The sequence below is a fragment of the Sorex fumeus genome, unplaced genomic scaffold (genome assembly GCF_029834395.1).
Source record: "Sorex fumeus unplaced genomic scaffold, SorFum_2.1 ptg000010l, whole genome shotgun sequence".
NCBI lineage: Eukaryota > Metazoa > Chordata > Mammalia > Eulipotyphla > Soricidae > Sorex > Sorex fumeus.
This window is the reverse complement of record NW_026606067.1, coordinates 35221022-35237162: the sequence shown is the minus strand read 5'-3', so window position 1 is coordinate 35237162 and position 16141 is coordinate 35221022. Positions and strand designations below refer to the sequence as shown.

Here is a 16141-nt window from a genome sequence, read left to right as displayed (position 1 = left end):
CCTTTTTCCATCTTAGTCTCAACCAGCAGAGCTCAGGACCCACTCCTGGTTCTGTATGCGAGGGCCACATCTTGTGGTTCTTGGGGGACTATATATAGGAGGATTTGAACCAGGTTTGCAGTTGGAGCTGTGTGCAATGCAAGTGGCTTAACCTCAGTACGGTCTCTCAAGCCCGGAAACACCCTTTTTAAAACTCTAGAGTTCAACACAACGAGCAGAGAAGACATTTCAAAGTGAGATACCCTAGCTAGGACAACAACAGTGAGTTCCAGTTAGGTAATCACCCCACCCTCCTTTCCCCTGCACGAGGATGACATTTGATCGCAACACTTAATTTTGTCTTGATGTACCTGCAAAAACTTTGTTTTCATTTGACAGGGCAGAATGTGCGAATTCATTTTTGGCGTTTCAATGGAGTCTTTTTTTTTTTTTTTACTTAAACACATCTCACAGAAATGTAAGACAAAGCAAAATGGATTTTGACTAATTTGATAGCTGCCGCTGAATTAAATTTTAATAACATTTATGTTAACTCGTGAGAGCCCCCAAAATCAAAGTTGATATTTGCTTCTTTTAAATAGGTCTTACTTTTTTTTTGACTTTTTGGGTCACACCCAAAAGCGATGCACAGGGGTTACTCCTGGCTCTGCTCAGGAATTACTCCTGGCGGTGCTTAGGGGACCATATGGGATGCTGGGAATCGAACCCTGGTTGACCGCGTGCAAGGCAAACACCCTACCCGCTGTGCTATCGTTCCAGCCCCAAATAGGTCTTACTTTTGATTTAATACAGCACCTTTAATTTTTTTTTAATGAAGTCAATGTTGATTTACAAGAGTAGAAAAGTTGACATGTTTTAGGGGCACAATATTTTCAAAGCCCAATGACCAAAGTGCGAATGTTCCTTTGCGCTGTTTTACCGAGCACTTCATCTACTTCTGACGCCTTCCTTATACCCCCACTCCCTCCCACCCTGTTGACCTAAAGCCTTTGGCCAAAAGACACACGAAAAAAATGCTCCTCATCACTAATCATCAGGGAGATGCAGATCAAAACAACAACGAGATACCATCTCACACACAGAGACTGGCCCACATCCAAAAGAACAAAAGCAACTGGTGTTGGCATGGATGTGGAAAGAAAGGGACTCCTTCAGTGCTGGTGAGAATGCCAACTGGTTCAGCCCTTTGGAAAACAGTTTGGATGCTTCTCAAAAAATTAGAAATTGAGCTCCCATTTGATCCAATAATACCATTTCTGGGAATATATTCCGGAGATGCAAAACGTATAATAGAAATGACATTTGCACTTATATGTTCACTGTAGCATTGTTTACAATAACCAGAATCTGGAAAAAACCCAAGTGCCTGAGAAAATAGTAAAGTAAAAGTAAAGGCCCTCCCGTTGATCATTGATTTGCTCGAGCGGGCCCAGTAACATCTCCATTGGAGATTTTGTTGTTACTGTGTTTGGCATATCGAATACATCATGGGTGGCTTGCCAGGCTCTGCCGTGTGGGCGAGATACTCTCGGTAGCTTGCTGGGCTCTCCGAGAGGGGTGGAGGAATCGAATTCGGGTCGGCCATGTTGGCTGTGTGCAAGGCAAACGCCCTACCACTGTGCTATCGCTCCAACACGAGAAATCCGGGAAAATATGACTGGCTAAAGAAACTTTGGTATATCTACACAGTGGAATACTATACAGCTGTTAGAAAAGATGAAGTCGTGAAATTTGCATATAGGAGGATCAACATGGAAAATATCATGTTAAGTGAAATGAGTCAGAAAGAGAGGGGCAGACATAGAACTCATTTGTGGAATATAAAGTAACAGAATGGGAGATTAACACCCAAGACCAGTAGAGATAAGTACCAGGAGGATTACTCCACAGCTTAGAAGCTGGCCTCTCACATTGGGGAAAAAGACAGCTCAGATAAAGAAGGGACCTCCTAGTAAAGTGTGATAGGAGGCCCTGCTTGGGATGGGAGATGCGGGATGAAAGTAGACTATAGACTGAGCATGATGGCCACTTAGTACCTCTACTGCAAACCACAACACCCAAAAGGAGAGAGAAGGAGAGAGAGAGAGAGAGAGAGAGAGAGAGAGAGAGAGAGAGAGAGCGCAAAAGGGCATGCCCTGCCACAGAGGCGGGGTGGGGTGGAACAGACACAGTGGGGGTGGTAGGAGGATATGCTGGGACCATTGGTGGTGGAAAAAGGGCCCTGATGGAGGGATGGGTACTTGACTATTGCATGACTGAAACGCAAGCACAAAAGTTTGTAAGTCTCTAACTGTATCCCATGGTGATTCACTAATAAAAAATTTAAATATATATATTTCATTAAGATGCAGTGATTTATGAAGTCATTCATGGTCGTATTTTAGGCATACTATATTCTAGCACCAGTCCCACCACCAGTGTTAACTTCGCACCAGTATTCCCCAGGTTTTCTCCCAACTACATCCCTCTTCCCTAACCCACTGCCCATTCTGCCACCTTGACCGACACAGTTTAAAATATGGTTTTTGTGCTTCAGATCTCCTTTAACACCATCAATGTACAAAGGCCCTTGAACCCCTGTCCCCATTATTTCCTGTTGACTGCTTCTTGCTACCCTCTTTGATTTCTTTCCCTCTCTGTCATTCTCACTTTCTATATTCTAGGGATAAGAGTCATAGAGTTATTTTCCCTTTAATACCCGTCACCCCCTTGTTCAGTTATTCTGTATAACACAGATAAGTGAGATCATCCTGTGATTTTACTTCTTTATCTGGTATACTTCATTTAACATGCTATCCTCCCATTCTATCTAAGTTGCAGTGAATTGCATAATTTTGCCAACTCTTGCAGCTGCATAGTATTCCACTATATAGTGTCTGCCTCGCGAGCCATCCACCCGGTTTCGTTTCCTCTGCCCTTCTCAAAGCAAGCTACAGAGAGTGTCCTGCCCGCACGACAGAGACTGGCAAGCTCCCCTTAGTGTATTTGATATGCCAAAAACAGTAACAATAAATCTCACAGTGGAGACGTTACTGGTGCCTGCTCGAGTAAATCGATGAACAACAGGAGGATAGTGCTACAGTGCTATATATATATATATATATATATATACATATATATATACAGTGCTATATATATATGTATATATATATATATATACACACACACACATATTACATATTCATGATCCACTCATCTATCTTTGAAGACCTGATTCCATAATTTAACAATGCCTTTAATTTTATTTTGAGTCTTTATGCTATTTTTTTTTCTTTCAGGACCCTGCAGGGATCTTTGAATTGGTGGAACTTGTTGGAAATGGAACATATGGACAAGTTTATAAGGTAAGATTATTGAGTTTTTATTTGTTTTGTTTTTTGAACCTGCATAGGACTACACCCGACAGTGCTGTAGAGGTTATGTGGTGCCTGGAATTTAATCCAGGGCCCTGGACCCTTTGAGCTATCTCTATGGCACAACAAGGTCATTGAGTTCTGAAAATGACTTATTAACGCTTCAGTTCATGAATGCTGAGAAACAGTGCCATCCTTCTCGTGAGGCCGCATGCAATCTCCTTGCTAATTGACCTCCATCTTGTAGTCCCATTGCCTTACTGAATTCTGTGACTTGGGTATTTTCTTTCTCATATAATGCACTATTTATTTCTGGCACATGAATTCTGATGTTGAGTATTTGAAGCTCTTTAGATGTTTTGTTACCTTGATTTTAATACTGCCAGAACTGATTTTCAAGGGAGCAAAGGATGTCATTTACATAAGAAATTTAAACTGTGAAACTATTACTACTAGAAAAATAGGGTTCTTTGTGACCTAGGGCATAAGCGAAATTAATTTTGTGAATGGTGTTAAGGGGAAAACTGGCTATCTCACAAAGCAAAGGCCTAATCACAGCAAGGAATTTAACAAGAGAGGAAGGAATTAAAAGTAAAATGAGATGGAATTGAGTTCTACATGTCTCGCTCATTTACTGAATGTTGCTTACTTATCTACCACAAAATGCTTTCAAAACATACTTACCATTAGTACATGATCTTTTAAAAAGTTAGTTTGAAAAAATGTGAGTTAATTTTCTGATAATCAAAAGAAAATGGAAAATAACCTTATTTGGACTAAAACTCAGGGTGTGTGTGTGTGTGTGTGTGTGTGTGTAAGAGCTATTGAAATAAATGCCTTCAAAGCAAACCAGCTATTTCCTCCTGATTATTTTAAGGGAACTAACCATCATCATTTTTCGGAGTTATAGCGACATGGGGTGGCATTTTCATGACAAAATCTCGCTATTTAAAAAAATCCCTTCTCTGAGTTCTAAATTTCTCTTAGTGGATTAAAATTAATATAGACCATCATCCAGCTTGAAATATTTCCAGTTCTGAAGAATGTAAATTATACATCTCAGCTTGTAAGGCATAATTGTAAAGTTATACATATTTATTTGCTTAGTTAGCTAATCAATTAAATTTGAACCACACTTGAAAACTACTACTTCTGGTACTTAGGGCTCTGATCCCAGGGGTTTACTCCCTGTGGTGCTCAGGGAACCTTATCATGTCAGAGATCAAACCTGACTTCCCACATGCAACCCATGTCTTTCAGCCCTTTGAGCTGTCTCTCCAGCTATGGATGAGTTACACAGCCCTTATTTATAGTGTTGCTTTTGTTACCTACTTCAAGCACAAATTTCTCCCTTGTAAGAAGTAATTATTTCCTAAAATGTCAGCCTCTGAAATTAGTCAGAACGTAGTCTTCCAAGCTGTTGAGTTGATGTTGATCCTGTCTGACAGAAAAGAGGAATGCATCTTAGCAAATGTTTTTAAATACTTTCAATGAAGACAATTACATTGGAAGATTGTGTTATTGCATTTTACAAAATTGAATTGAACTTGTGCAAAGTAATGTGAACTAATGAATTAAGCTCTGATTTAGGTAAGAAATTACTTCTGATTTACTGTCAATATGGAGGGGCAGCTCTGTAGCTGTTGGTTTCATGTTGTCATTTCTTAGAGCTAGAGTGATAAGCAGATAGAGTGCTTGTCTTGCATGCCACCGACCAAGGTTTAATCCCCTGCACTGCATATGGTCTCCTTAGCACAAATAATAAAATGACGTGATTTTTCTGTCAGGTTTTATAATAAGGAAACTATCTTTCTGGGCCCCTGGTTTGTATTAAGAAGACAAACCAATGAGAAGCCAAGTCACATTTTGCTAAAAAGTTTTGCTATTTATTGGCATGCCAATGGTTGGGAACCTAGTGAAATCCAGATGAAATGTTGTTGTTGTTGTTAAAATGTAGAAATTATTTTAATAAGCTGCTATAATTATTTAATGCGTAACTGCTAAAATACTGCTAGGTCATAGTCACAGATTTCAAATGAATATTAGTGTGTCCATTTTTTAAAATTTCTTCCCCTTAAAACATGTATGGACCTTTACAGATGAAGACACACTTTAGCCCAAATTCCCAAATGACTGTTCAGGTTTCTCTGGAATTTTTCAAAGCTTGTGCAGTACTCAGTCAAGAGGCCATTTTGGTGGTGATAGTGCTTTGAGGGAGATAAGTGTGAGGAAGTGTATTTGTGTGTCTGATTTTAAAAAATCTACAAGGATCTTTAGAGATTATCTCTCCAGTCATTATACCAGCTCTCTCTTTAGCCTATTTTTTTGGTGTGTGTGTAGGAGTATTGCTATTTATTCAGCCACTGATTAGCTGATTGCTTTGGGCATGAACTCCAATCTTTAGCCTATTTTTGATCACTTTTGGTTGTATGGAGCGCATCACTTTCCAATCAGTCCATTTTTCTACAACTCTCATGATTTTTATCATATTGATTTGAAATTCTTCCTCCAGAAATGTTTATCATTTTAAGCCTATTCATACCATCCCCTTAGAGCTATCTTAAAAAGTAAGTTATATCTTCTTCCAAAAGTCCACAATCTTTAGATATTTTATAAGGCTTTTTTCTTCATACTCTAAGCAAATACTGTAATCTCGGTTTTCCTAGGCAGTTGAGTTTTGATTACTTAAGTAATTCTTTATGTAACACAAATCAGAAGCCCTTCATTATACTTATTTCTGTCTTGACACTATTCTAACTTAATTCTCGAAAGAGTTTTATATATATATATATTATATATGGACAAAGGGCTGGAGCGATAGCACAGTGGTAGGGTGTTTACCTTGCACACGGCTGACAAGGCCAACCCGAGTTCGATTCCTCCGCCTCTCTCGGAGCTCCCGGCAAGCCACAGAGAGTATTTTGCCCGCAGGGCAAAGCCTGGCAAGTTCTCTGTAACGTATTTGATATGCCAAACACAGTAACAATGAACAACGGGAGGAGAGTGCTATATGTATAGGCATACATAGATAGAGAGATAGATAACTAGTGTTTTGGGGGCCAAATCTCGCAGTGCTCAGTGCTTATATCTGGCTCTGTTCTCAGGGATCACTCCTGGTGGACCTCAGGGTACCACATGGGGTGCTGAGAGTTAAACACCAGTTGATTACACACAAAGCAAGCATCCTATTCACTACAGACTCTCTCTCCCTGTGTCCTGAAAGTAGTATTTCATATTTTATTATAATAATATTTCATAAAATTTTGTGTGTCTATTTTCTGACTACTGATTTAAATCTTAAAATAAATTGTAAAACTCTGTTAATACTTTGGGGTCTCTGTAGTAATGGTTCACGATCACACAACCCTCTTATGACAGCTGCTCCATAGCTCAGATTTGGGCTCAGTTACCCATTTTTCATCTTTGTATATAAAGGTCACAGGCTTTGTCTAACATATCACCTGTTTTTAAAATTATCCCACATTTATGTCTGTAAATTAAACAGTTTAAAACGCATGAAAGCAAAAAAAAAAATAAAGGTAGGTATCTGTTCTATCTAGTCACCATCTGTCCACAGTCTGACACATAGTTGACCAGTTTAGGGCTAATGGAGTTCTGTTTTCCCTGAGAATTCCTTTTTAATTTGTTCTCAGATTTTTTCAGTATTTTCCAGAAAATCTTAGTTTGCTTACTTCAGACATATACATGTATATTACAAACATATATATATATATATATATTGCAAACATATATATATATTTGTACAACAAAATGCACAATTTTTAATGGAATCATGCACAATTTTTAATGGAATCATTTATGTTAGCTAAAGGAATCATCAAATCTGTAGACAAACACCTATGCTTAAGATTTATAAAATGGAACAAGGGGCTGGAGTGATAGCACAGCGGGTGGGGCGTTTACCTTGCACACGGCCCACCCAGGTTTGATTCCCAGCATCCCATATGGTCCCCGAGCATGGTCAGGAGTAATTCCTGAGTGCAGAGCCAGGAATAACCCTTGAGCATGGCCTGGTGTGACCCAAAATGCAAAAGAAAAAAAAAGGAACAAATATATTTAGTGGGGGAGAGGTGCTCAGTCTTCTGGCCAAAGTTTTCAAACTACTGAGAAAAATGAGTAATAGGGTAATTATTGAAAATGTAGATTTCCAGAACCAACCTCTGAAATTTTGTTTTCACAGTCATGAGGTTGGGTCTAAGCTCTACACATCTAATAATTATGTGTTCATTCAGATGTTTATAGTCCTGAGACCACACTTCCATAGATTCTTAAAAACAAAGACAACAACTAAAAAAAAAAAAAAACAAACAAAACCCAACCAACATATTATTGTGGTAGGGCTTGTGTGAGTACTAATTCTAACATTTTTAGGAGACATTTACTTTTAGGATTTCCATACTGATTCAAGCTTGTTAAGAAAAGTTTAAAAAAATACATATAGAACAACTCTATAAATGTCTTGATCTGAAATGTGATGCTTACCAGTTCTGATAAAGTCACTCAGATATTTGATTTTTGGGGCGTTTTAATTTGATGTGCTTTGTGATCACTGCTTAGGGTTGTTCCTGAATAATTCAACTCAAGACCCAAGAATCAATATAGTCAAAATTGACCTCACAGAGAATGTGGCCTATTTCATGAGATTTCCTCAACTCTCTATCTTGTGATCTTTTGATTAACCTTCTCTTAAAATAAGATAAAGCATTGCAATAGTACATTTATTAATCTTGCTATGAAGGTGATTTTGTGACATATGTAAGAGAAAAGCAGTTTTTCATATGCTGTTTTAATGAATCATGAATTCAACTAGTCACTTTTTGTTTGATACGGAACATGAGAGGTAAAATGTTCTATTTCATGATCAGGATCAAGATCATCCTGTTGTTCGTTGATTGCCTTGAACAGGCACCAGTAACGTCTCCTTCTTCCTAGCCCTGAGATTTTAAAAGAGCCACATTCAATACTCTTTCAGGGCTAGGAGAATGAGACCCGTCATTGTTACTGGTATTTGGCATATTGAGTACGACACAGGAAGTTTGTGAGACTCTGCCGTGCGGGCAGAATACTTTTGGTAGCAGTGTTCTATTTATGTATAATAAATGATTATGGTATTTAATTTTGGAGCCACACCTGGATGAGCCCAGGGCATATTCCCCACGTTTTGCTCAGGTATCATTAATGCTAAGGACAGAACTTGGGTTGGCCCTGCAAGGCATGCTTCACTATCTCTCTGATCCCAACTTTTGTTTTGTAATCAAGAATTTCCAGCAATGAATAAATTCTTTGACATTTGTTGAGTGCGGGAAGAATGCAGAGCCAACCAGGTGGCTCCTATTCAAAAGTGTGTAATCAGATTATCTAATTAGAACTCAATGGCTGTTGTGTGTCAAAGGCTTTAAGATATGTTGTCTCAGTTACTCCTCTTGACTTTAGAGGAGAGGAGACCAAATCACTTTTTTTTTTTCAAATCACGTTATCACTCCAACTCAGGGTTTCTTAATCTCATTGGCATTTTTTTCCCCTTTTTGGGTCACACCGGGCAATGCACAGGGGTGACTACTGGCTCTGCACTCAGGAATTACCCCTGGAGGTGCTCGGGGGACCATATAGGATGCTGGGAATCGAACCAGGGTTGGCCGCATGCAAGGCAAATGCCCTACCCGCTGTTCTGTCACTCCAGCCCCCTCGTTGGCATTTTGGATTGATAATACTTGTTGTTGAGGGTTCCCCTGTGCATTTTGGATGCCTCGAAGCTTCCCTGGCCTATACCCAAGATAACACCTCTGTGAGGCCCCAGCCATGAGTTCTGCATGTCTCACTCTTTGTGGAGCAACTGGTTCATGGCAGGAGCCAAAGCAGCCAAAGGAGGAAACCGGTTATGGAAAGTGGAATCTGATGGTCTTTCTGGAGTCTTCCACATTCCAGTGTCGCATGATAGTTGCCACTCCTGGTCTCGGGCTTTCCCTGCACTCTCCTACATTTTCTTTGGGCCCTCATTCCTGAGGGCTGTTTCAGGACTCTCCCAACAGCAGCCCTGATTGGGAAGAGCCGAAATATCTCCAGTCATGGGGCAGAGGAAGCATCAGTGTGACAACACACCCTTAGGTCACTGTGCCCTCTCCTGCTATCTTAGAGCACTCTCACAGGGAGAACAAAGCTGGCGCCAAGCCAAGGCCTTTCTTCCTGCAAACCCTGGCAGACAGGGATACAAATATGTATCCCAGGTATTGTTTACAAGGTCCCACTTCTTTCCCTATGATGTATTCCCTGCATTTCACCATTTATACCTGAAAAGCAAGATCATGCTATTTTTCTGGGTGTCATTTATACTCAAAGATTCAGTCCCATCTTGGGCTTGCAAATGTGCACCAGACACATAGTCACTTTCAAACCAAAAGCCTTTCTGTTAGTGTCAAGAAAAGCCTAATATTCTTATAATAACCCTTACAATATCCTAGTAAAATGTGTCTCCAGACATTATAAAATGTCCTTAGAAAAGGTAAAAAAGGCTCTAGATGAGAAGTGCTTTTGTGAAAATAAGGATAAAATAGCCAAACTCTTTACACCAAGGTTCAAGGAAAGAAAGACATCTTTGCTTTACCTGTAATTTATCTTTGATTTCTTGGTATTTACAGATGTGCAGTATTGCATGGTTTGGGGGCCATGCCTCGTGGTACTCAGGGCATATTCCTGGCTCTGCACACAGGGATCATGTCTGGTGAGCTTGGGAAACATATGGGGTACCAGGGATTGAACCCAAGTCAGCCACTTGAAAAGCAACACCCTACCTAATGTATTATCACTCTAGACTCTGCACTACTCATATCAAATTCGTTTCCCAGTATTTCTTACACTTAAACACTGTAGTTTGCCTATACTATTTATAAAATAGCCAGTTACTCAGTAGTTTATTAAAAGATGAGAAAATAAGGATAATTGTGAGAATTTTATTGGAGTAAGAGTGATAATTATATAATTTTCAACTGTTGGAATGAAATCCACACAACTTCTTCTAAGGTAGTACAAGATCTATGTAGATATATTATGAGATTTGTACAGGCTGTTTGGTAATAAGAATGTCACTTAAGAGTTAGGAATTGATGGCCTGTATGAATAGCTTTGATTGTCTCTCTTACTTTCTATAGCTTTGAGTTTGCTAAACAGCTACTTAGACCTTGAGTTTTCTCATCTGAAAATAGTTACAAAAATTGTCTTTCTTGATGTTCCCCACCAGGTTATGTTTTCAGATTTAAATTGATGAAGGACTATAAAAACATTTGTCAAATTTAAACAGTGATGTACACTTAAGATTCAAATATTGGCATATCCTTTCATTGCAGGGGCAGTGGTACAGTACTGGTAAACAGTGGTCTAGGGAAGGTTTTTTTTTTCAATTTTGTTGTTTCTCTTCATCACTTTTATGTTCATTTGGCTATGTTATTATCACTGTATCTCTGTCATCCTGCTGTTCAGCAATTTACTCAAGCGGGCACCAGTAAAGTCTCCATTTGTCCCACCCCTGAGTTTTTAGCAGTCTCTCCTTACTCGTCCTTCCCAACACTGCTGTATTGGAGGCTCTTTCAGGGCCAGGGGAATGAGACCTATTATTGTTACTGTTTTTGGCATATCACATTCACCGGGTGGAGCTTTTCAGGTTCTACCATGCGGTCAGTAAACTCTCGGTAGTTTGCCAGGCTCTCTGAGAGGCATCTGTATCTATATCTATATCTATATCTATATCTATCTATATTTCCCTCTATGATTTGTTGTCTACTGTCTGAACCCTATCAAATATGGTGTGGTAATTATGGAAAATGGGTAGGAAGTGTAATTTGGCTCTGTTATTACCAAATAAATATTATTCCCTGTTGGATATTATAACTCTATAAATACATTCTTGTAACCCTACTTATTTCCTGCATTGTAATATATATGCAAACATGGGACATTGGGTTGAGTGAAGGTCTTTCTGCTTTTGCTATTACCTGGTCTTTGTCTTATTGGCATTTGTCAGGTAATAGTCATATGTCCTAAAATACATTTAGTGGAATCCAAGATCATCTTTTTTTTATTTGTGGGCTCTATCTTTTTGGAATTGTTCAATTCTAACATAACTAATGAGTGTTTGCTATAATAAGATGGTGAAATATGCAAATCCTATTTTCAAAATGAGAAAGATGTTATCTATGATAGTATCATGACTGTATTGGTATTTTTATAGATATTCTTGGATTTGCCTCCTTCACTCACTTTAGTAGCTTTCCTTCTTTCATTCGTTCAAAGTACTCAATAATACTTTGCACTTTCTGTTTACTTTGTATAGAATACTATTTTTCCATTTTTCTTATACTCTAACAGATGCATACAATTGCAAAGAGACAAAAGACAAATATCCTAGTAATATAACGAATGTGCTTAATCCCAAGGATAAATCATTAATAATGTTTTGTGTCGTCCTTCATAACCTGATTTGGAAGTGATCACTAGCCTAATTATGAATTCTTGCTTTTATTTATTTATTTTTTAATTTTTATTAGCGAAACACCATGAGGTGCAGATGTAGACCTACAAGTTTTTGTGCTTAGGTTTCAGTTATACAATGATCGAGTACCCATCCCTCCACCAGTGTCAATTTTCCCCAAGATTATCTTTATAATTTCACTATTTATAACTTTCTGAACATAAAGTGACATACTATGGTGATGCCCCCTGAAAGTGGGCTGGGGCGATAGCACAGCGGTAGGGCGTTTGCGTTGCGTGCGGTCGGCCCTGCCAAGCCGGATTCGATTCCTCTGCTCCTCTCGGAGAGCCTGGCAAGCTACCAAGAGTATCTCGCCCGCAAGGCAAAGCCTGACAATCTACCCATGACGTATTCGATATGCCAAACATAGTAACAACAAGTCTCGCAATGGAGATGTTACTGGACCTGCCCGAGCAAATATGAAGATAAAGTGAACATTAGCATTTATATTACTTTTATTTATTCTATATTTCTCTATTTATCTGTGCAAGCTTCCTTTCCTCTTCCTCCCCATGTAACCCCTGTTGATACATTTGGGACTAATTTTTTCAGAGAACACAGATAGTGTTAGCAGCATATAATTCTCTGCCCATTCCTGAAGGATAATATTGTCTAATCCTTTGGGATCAGGGCTGTTTTCCATAAAGCATGACTGCAGATATGGCCTTTCTTTATCCATGCAATCTATTTTTGTTGGCCAAGTCTGGTATATTGATTGATTTTAAAATGATCTCTTGTACTATTATAGTAACTTTCACTTATTAAAATAAATTAATGATGTGGCTAAAGATACTAGCTGATTCCATTTGATTTAAATTGTTTATAACTGTAAAAATACTTAAGTAACATTTTTCTAGGTATGCATAAACTGATTTTAACATCATATATATAAATATATATAGATATATTTAGAGATGTATTAAGATTTAAAAGGGTTAAAAAAAAGGGGGTGGCTGGAGAGATAGCACAGCGGGTAGTGCGTTTGCCTTGCATGGAGCCGACCCGGGTTCAATTCCCAGCATCCCATAAGGTCCCCAGAGCACTGCAAGGCATAATTCCTGAGTACAGAGCTGGGAGTAACTTCTGTGCATCACCGGGTGTGACCCAAAGAGCAAATATATATATATATATATATATATATATATGTATTTATTTATTTAAAAGGTTTCCACAGCTTTGTTCTTAATTGTAGGTTCATTTGAGTACAGCTAGTATTTTAGCATTGGTCAGTTATTATTGTCCTTATTTAGCTTCAGCATATACTTATGTTTAATCAATCATTTTATGCCTATTCCCCAATAAGTTGGAGGATCAGTTATTTGTAAAATGTCTTGTTTAGTTTTTATTGTCATGCATCTCATGTTATTTCCATCTAATATGGAATAGGATCCTACCATCTCATGTTTCATCTGTGAAGTGTAATGAATTAAAGAGTGGCCACATGAGCCCAAAGAGAAGATCTTTTGAGTACCTTTGTTTCAGATGCCAAATGGAAGTTGTCACTGACTATTAGGGTCTCTAAGTTGCAGCACCATTTTCTGCAGAATACAGTGTAAAATTTCCTGGAGTGACTGAAGAATTTTCAACATTCACTGTTTATAGAAATCACTTTAATATCTTTGAACATATAGACATTCCTGGGCCCTATTTTTTACTGGTGTGTATTTGAATCATATTGGTTTCCTATACTTTCTAGGTGATTCAAATGCGGAGCTGGAATTAGAAGTCACTGGGCAAAGGAATGTCACTTATTTTATAAAGGCTCTTTTCTTGTCTTTTCCCTTTAGATAATTCTCTGCATTCTTATTTCTATCCCAGAGTTTTGTTGACCTATTTATTCATTTATTCAGCATCAGTCTTCCTAATGATCGTTTATTATCTGGTTGGCATTTGTAGTCCAACTTTTATTTGAAATGTTTGGATTTCTTTAATTCAAAGTGCTTTTATTTTATTCACCTCAATGAATTGCCAAATAACTTGATACACAACACCCCTGTGCCTTGTATTTTTTAGTTCTCATACCCCCTTAATGACTTAGTGATTACAAGGCAGTATCGAGTAATTAAATCATCTATAGTTACTATGTAATTACCATTATTTGAGGACTATTTGTAGCCTAAAAAATGAAAATCTGCCAGGACTACAGGCACAGAATTTAAAGCTATGCAAAGTTTGAACTATTTTGTTCATGAGAAAGACTTGAGACTCTTTGAAAGAATAACCAATTAATTGAGGTTCTGAGATTTTACTTCTTGTTTGACCTTATGTTTTTAAGGGTTAACCTTAAATATTATTAAAATTATAACTTTTACAGGTTATGATTTTTAAAATTTAGATATTTTGTGTGTATAAAAGTAAATACCTGCCCTTGTAAAAGCAGATATTGAGTCTCTAGTGAGGATAGAACCTTGACAGTGAATGGGATAATGAGGTGAGAGGTGAGGCCGCAGTTACTGCAGGTTGTCCTGTGTTGTGGTCTTGGGCATGGTATCTGATCTTGGCTCTGATGCTGACTTTCCAAGGGAATGCATAGAACTGCTACCCCCCTTTTGTTCCCATCTACACCAAAGAAATCAAAAGAACAATTTGCTGGCTGAGAGATCCTAATTAATACAAAATACTTACTATAGAGGGCTGGAGCGATAGCACAGCGGGAGGGCGTTTGCCTTGCACGCAGCCAACATGGCCGACCCGAGTTCGATTCCTCCGCCCCTCTCGGAGAGCCCGGCAAGCCACCGAGAGTATTCGATATGCCAGACACAGTAACAACAAAGTCTCCAATGGAGACGTTACTGGGCCCACTCGAGCAAATCGATGATCAACGGGAGGGCCTTTACCCCCCCCCCCCCACTTACTATAGAATTAGATATCAACAATATCATTTCTAAACTTCTAGAAAAGAGTTTTGTGGCCTAAATTTCGTGAACGCTATAGTCTCTCTAAGGGGAGAAGGATTTCTTTTGTTTGAGAAAAACCTTCTATGAATGGCATAATGTAGCCCATATGAGTTGCTCTGGTTGACACTTTTTTCAGTTTTTTTTTATTTTAGAAATTTAGTGTTGGCCTGTGTATTACATACATGAAGGCTTATGAGACTCTAAGATGAATTTGCTAGAAATATTACTACTTATTTTTAGCTTTCTCCTTTTTTATATGCACACATATAACTGAAATATATAATAACACAAAGTTTTTCATTTTAATATGCAGTTTAGTAGCATTCAGTGCCTTTATTTCTATAATTTTTTCTCCTTCTGAAAGTGAAGGTGTGCCCCCAACAACGGTAGTAAAATCTTATTCTTTCTTTACTCCCTCACAACCTGCACCTGGATTATAAAAACATATGATTCTAGAAGTGGTGGTTTGTTGGACAGCTCTGGTCCTGTTGGTTCTCCAGCATGCCTGGAGTGGTCCTGACCTCTGTCTGCCTGTGTGTCAGCATTCCTCATAGCCCACTATATTCTCTTGGTGCTGACCAATCCGGATGCCTCCTGTTCTACGAAACCAAAACTCCTGGGCCCTGTTTTTTTTTTCTCCTATCTTTCTTCAGATCTAAATAAAACCATCCTTCTTAGAAGGAGGGCTGAAGCGTTAGCATAGCAGCAGGGCATTTGCCTTGCACACAGCCAGCCAGGCTGAGCCGGGTTCGATTCCTCTGCCCCTCTTGGAGAGCCCGGCAAGCTACTGAGAGTATTTCGCCCGCACGGTAAAGCCTGGCAAGCTACCTGTGACGTATTTGATATGCCAAACACAGTAACAACAAGTCTCAAAAAGGAGACGTTACTGGGACCACTCGAGCAAATCAATGAACAACGGGAGGACAGTGCAGTGGACAGTGCTTAGAAGGAGAGGTCGAGGTCCTCAAAGAATCTGCAAACGTTCTGTGTGAATCCTGGGAGTATTCATTTTTCTCTGTTAAAGTGTTCTGGACTATGGTTATTTTTATGATCATCTTACAAATGAGATTCTCCTTTACCTTTACAGGTATTTGATATTTTCTTTTTTAAGCAAGAAAAGTAGTTTTTCATCAGTAACTCCAATATGCCATACAATAGAATGTTCTGGATGGAGGGTGATTGGTCTCTGCCTTGTCATTCCTTCAGCAATGCACAAGCCCCGGACATTCTCCTTCTCAAGTGATCCCCAGAAGGGCCTCTCTCAGGTTTTGGCCTCTAACCCAGTGTCAGATTCCTCATGAGGTCACCCTGTTTTCCCTCCAGCCTCATTTTTAGCCCATCCTGACTCA

The 16141-nt window shown here is 38.8% G+C and overlaps 1 protein-coding gene across 4 annotated transcripts in view; it reads left to right on the top strand.

The window, feature by feature from the left end:
• Positions 1 to 16141, top strand: part of TNIK (TRAF2 and NCK interacting kinase) — a 478684-nt gene that overhangs the window by 105304 nt on the left and 357239 nt on the right. For all 4 annotated transcript variants that reach the window (XM_056110725.1, XM_056110723.1, XM_056110724.1 and 1 more), the window contains exon 2: positions 3279 to 3344. In XM_056110725.1, coding sequence (XP_055966700.1) covers positions 3279 to 3344 — 66 coding nt within the window. The remainder of the gene's footprint in view (positions 1 to 3278; positions 3345 to 16141) is intronic.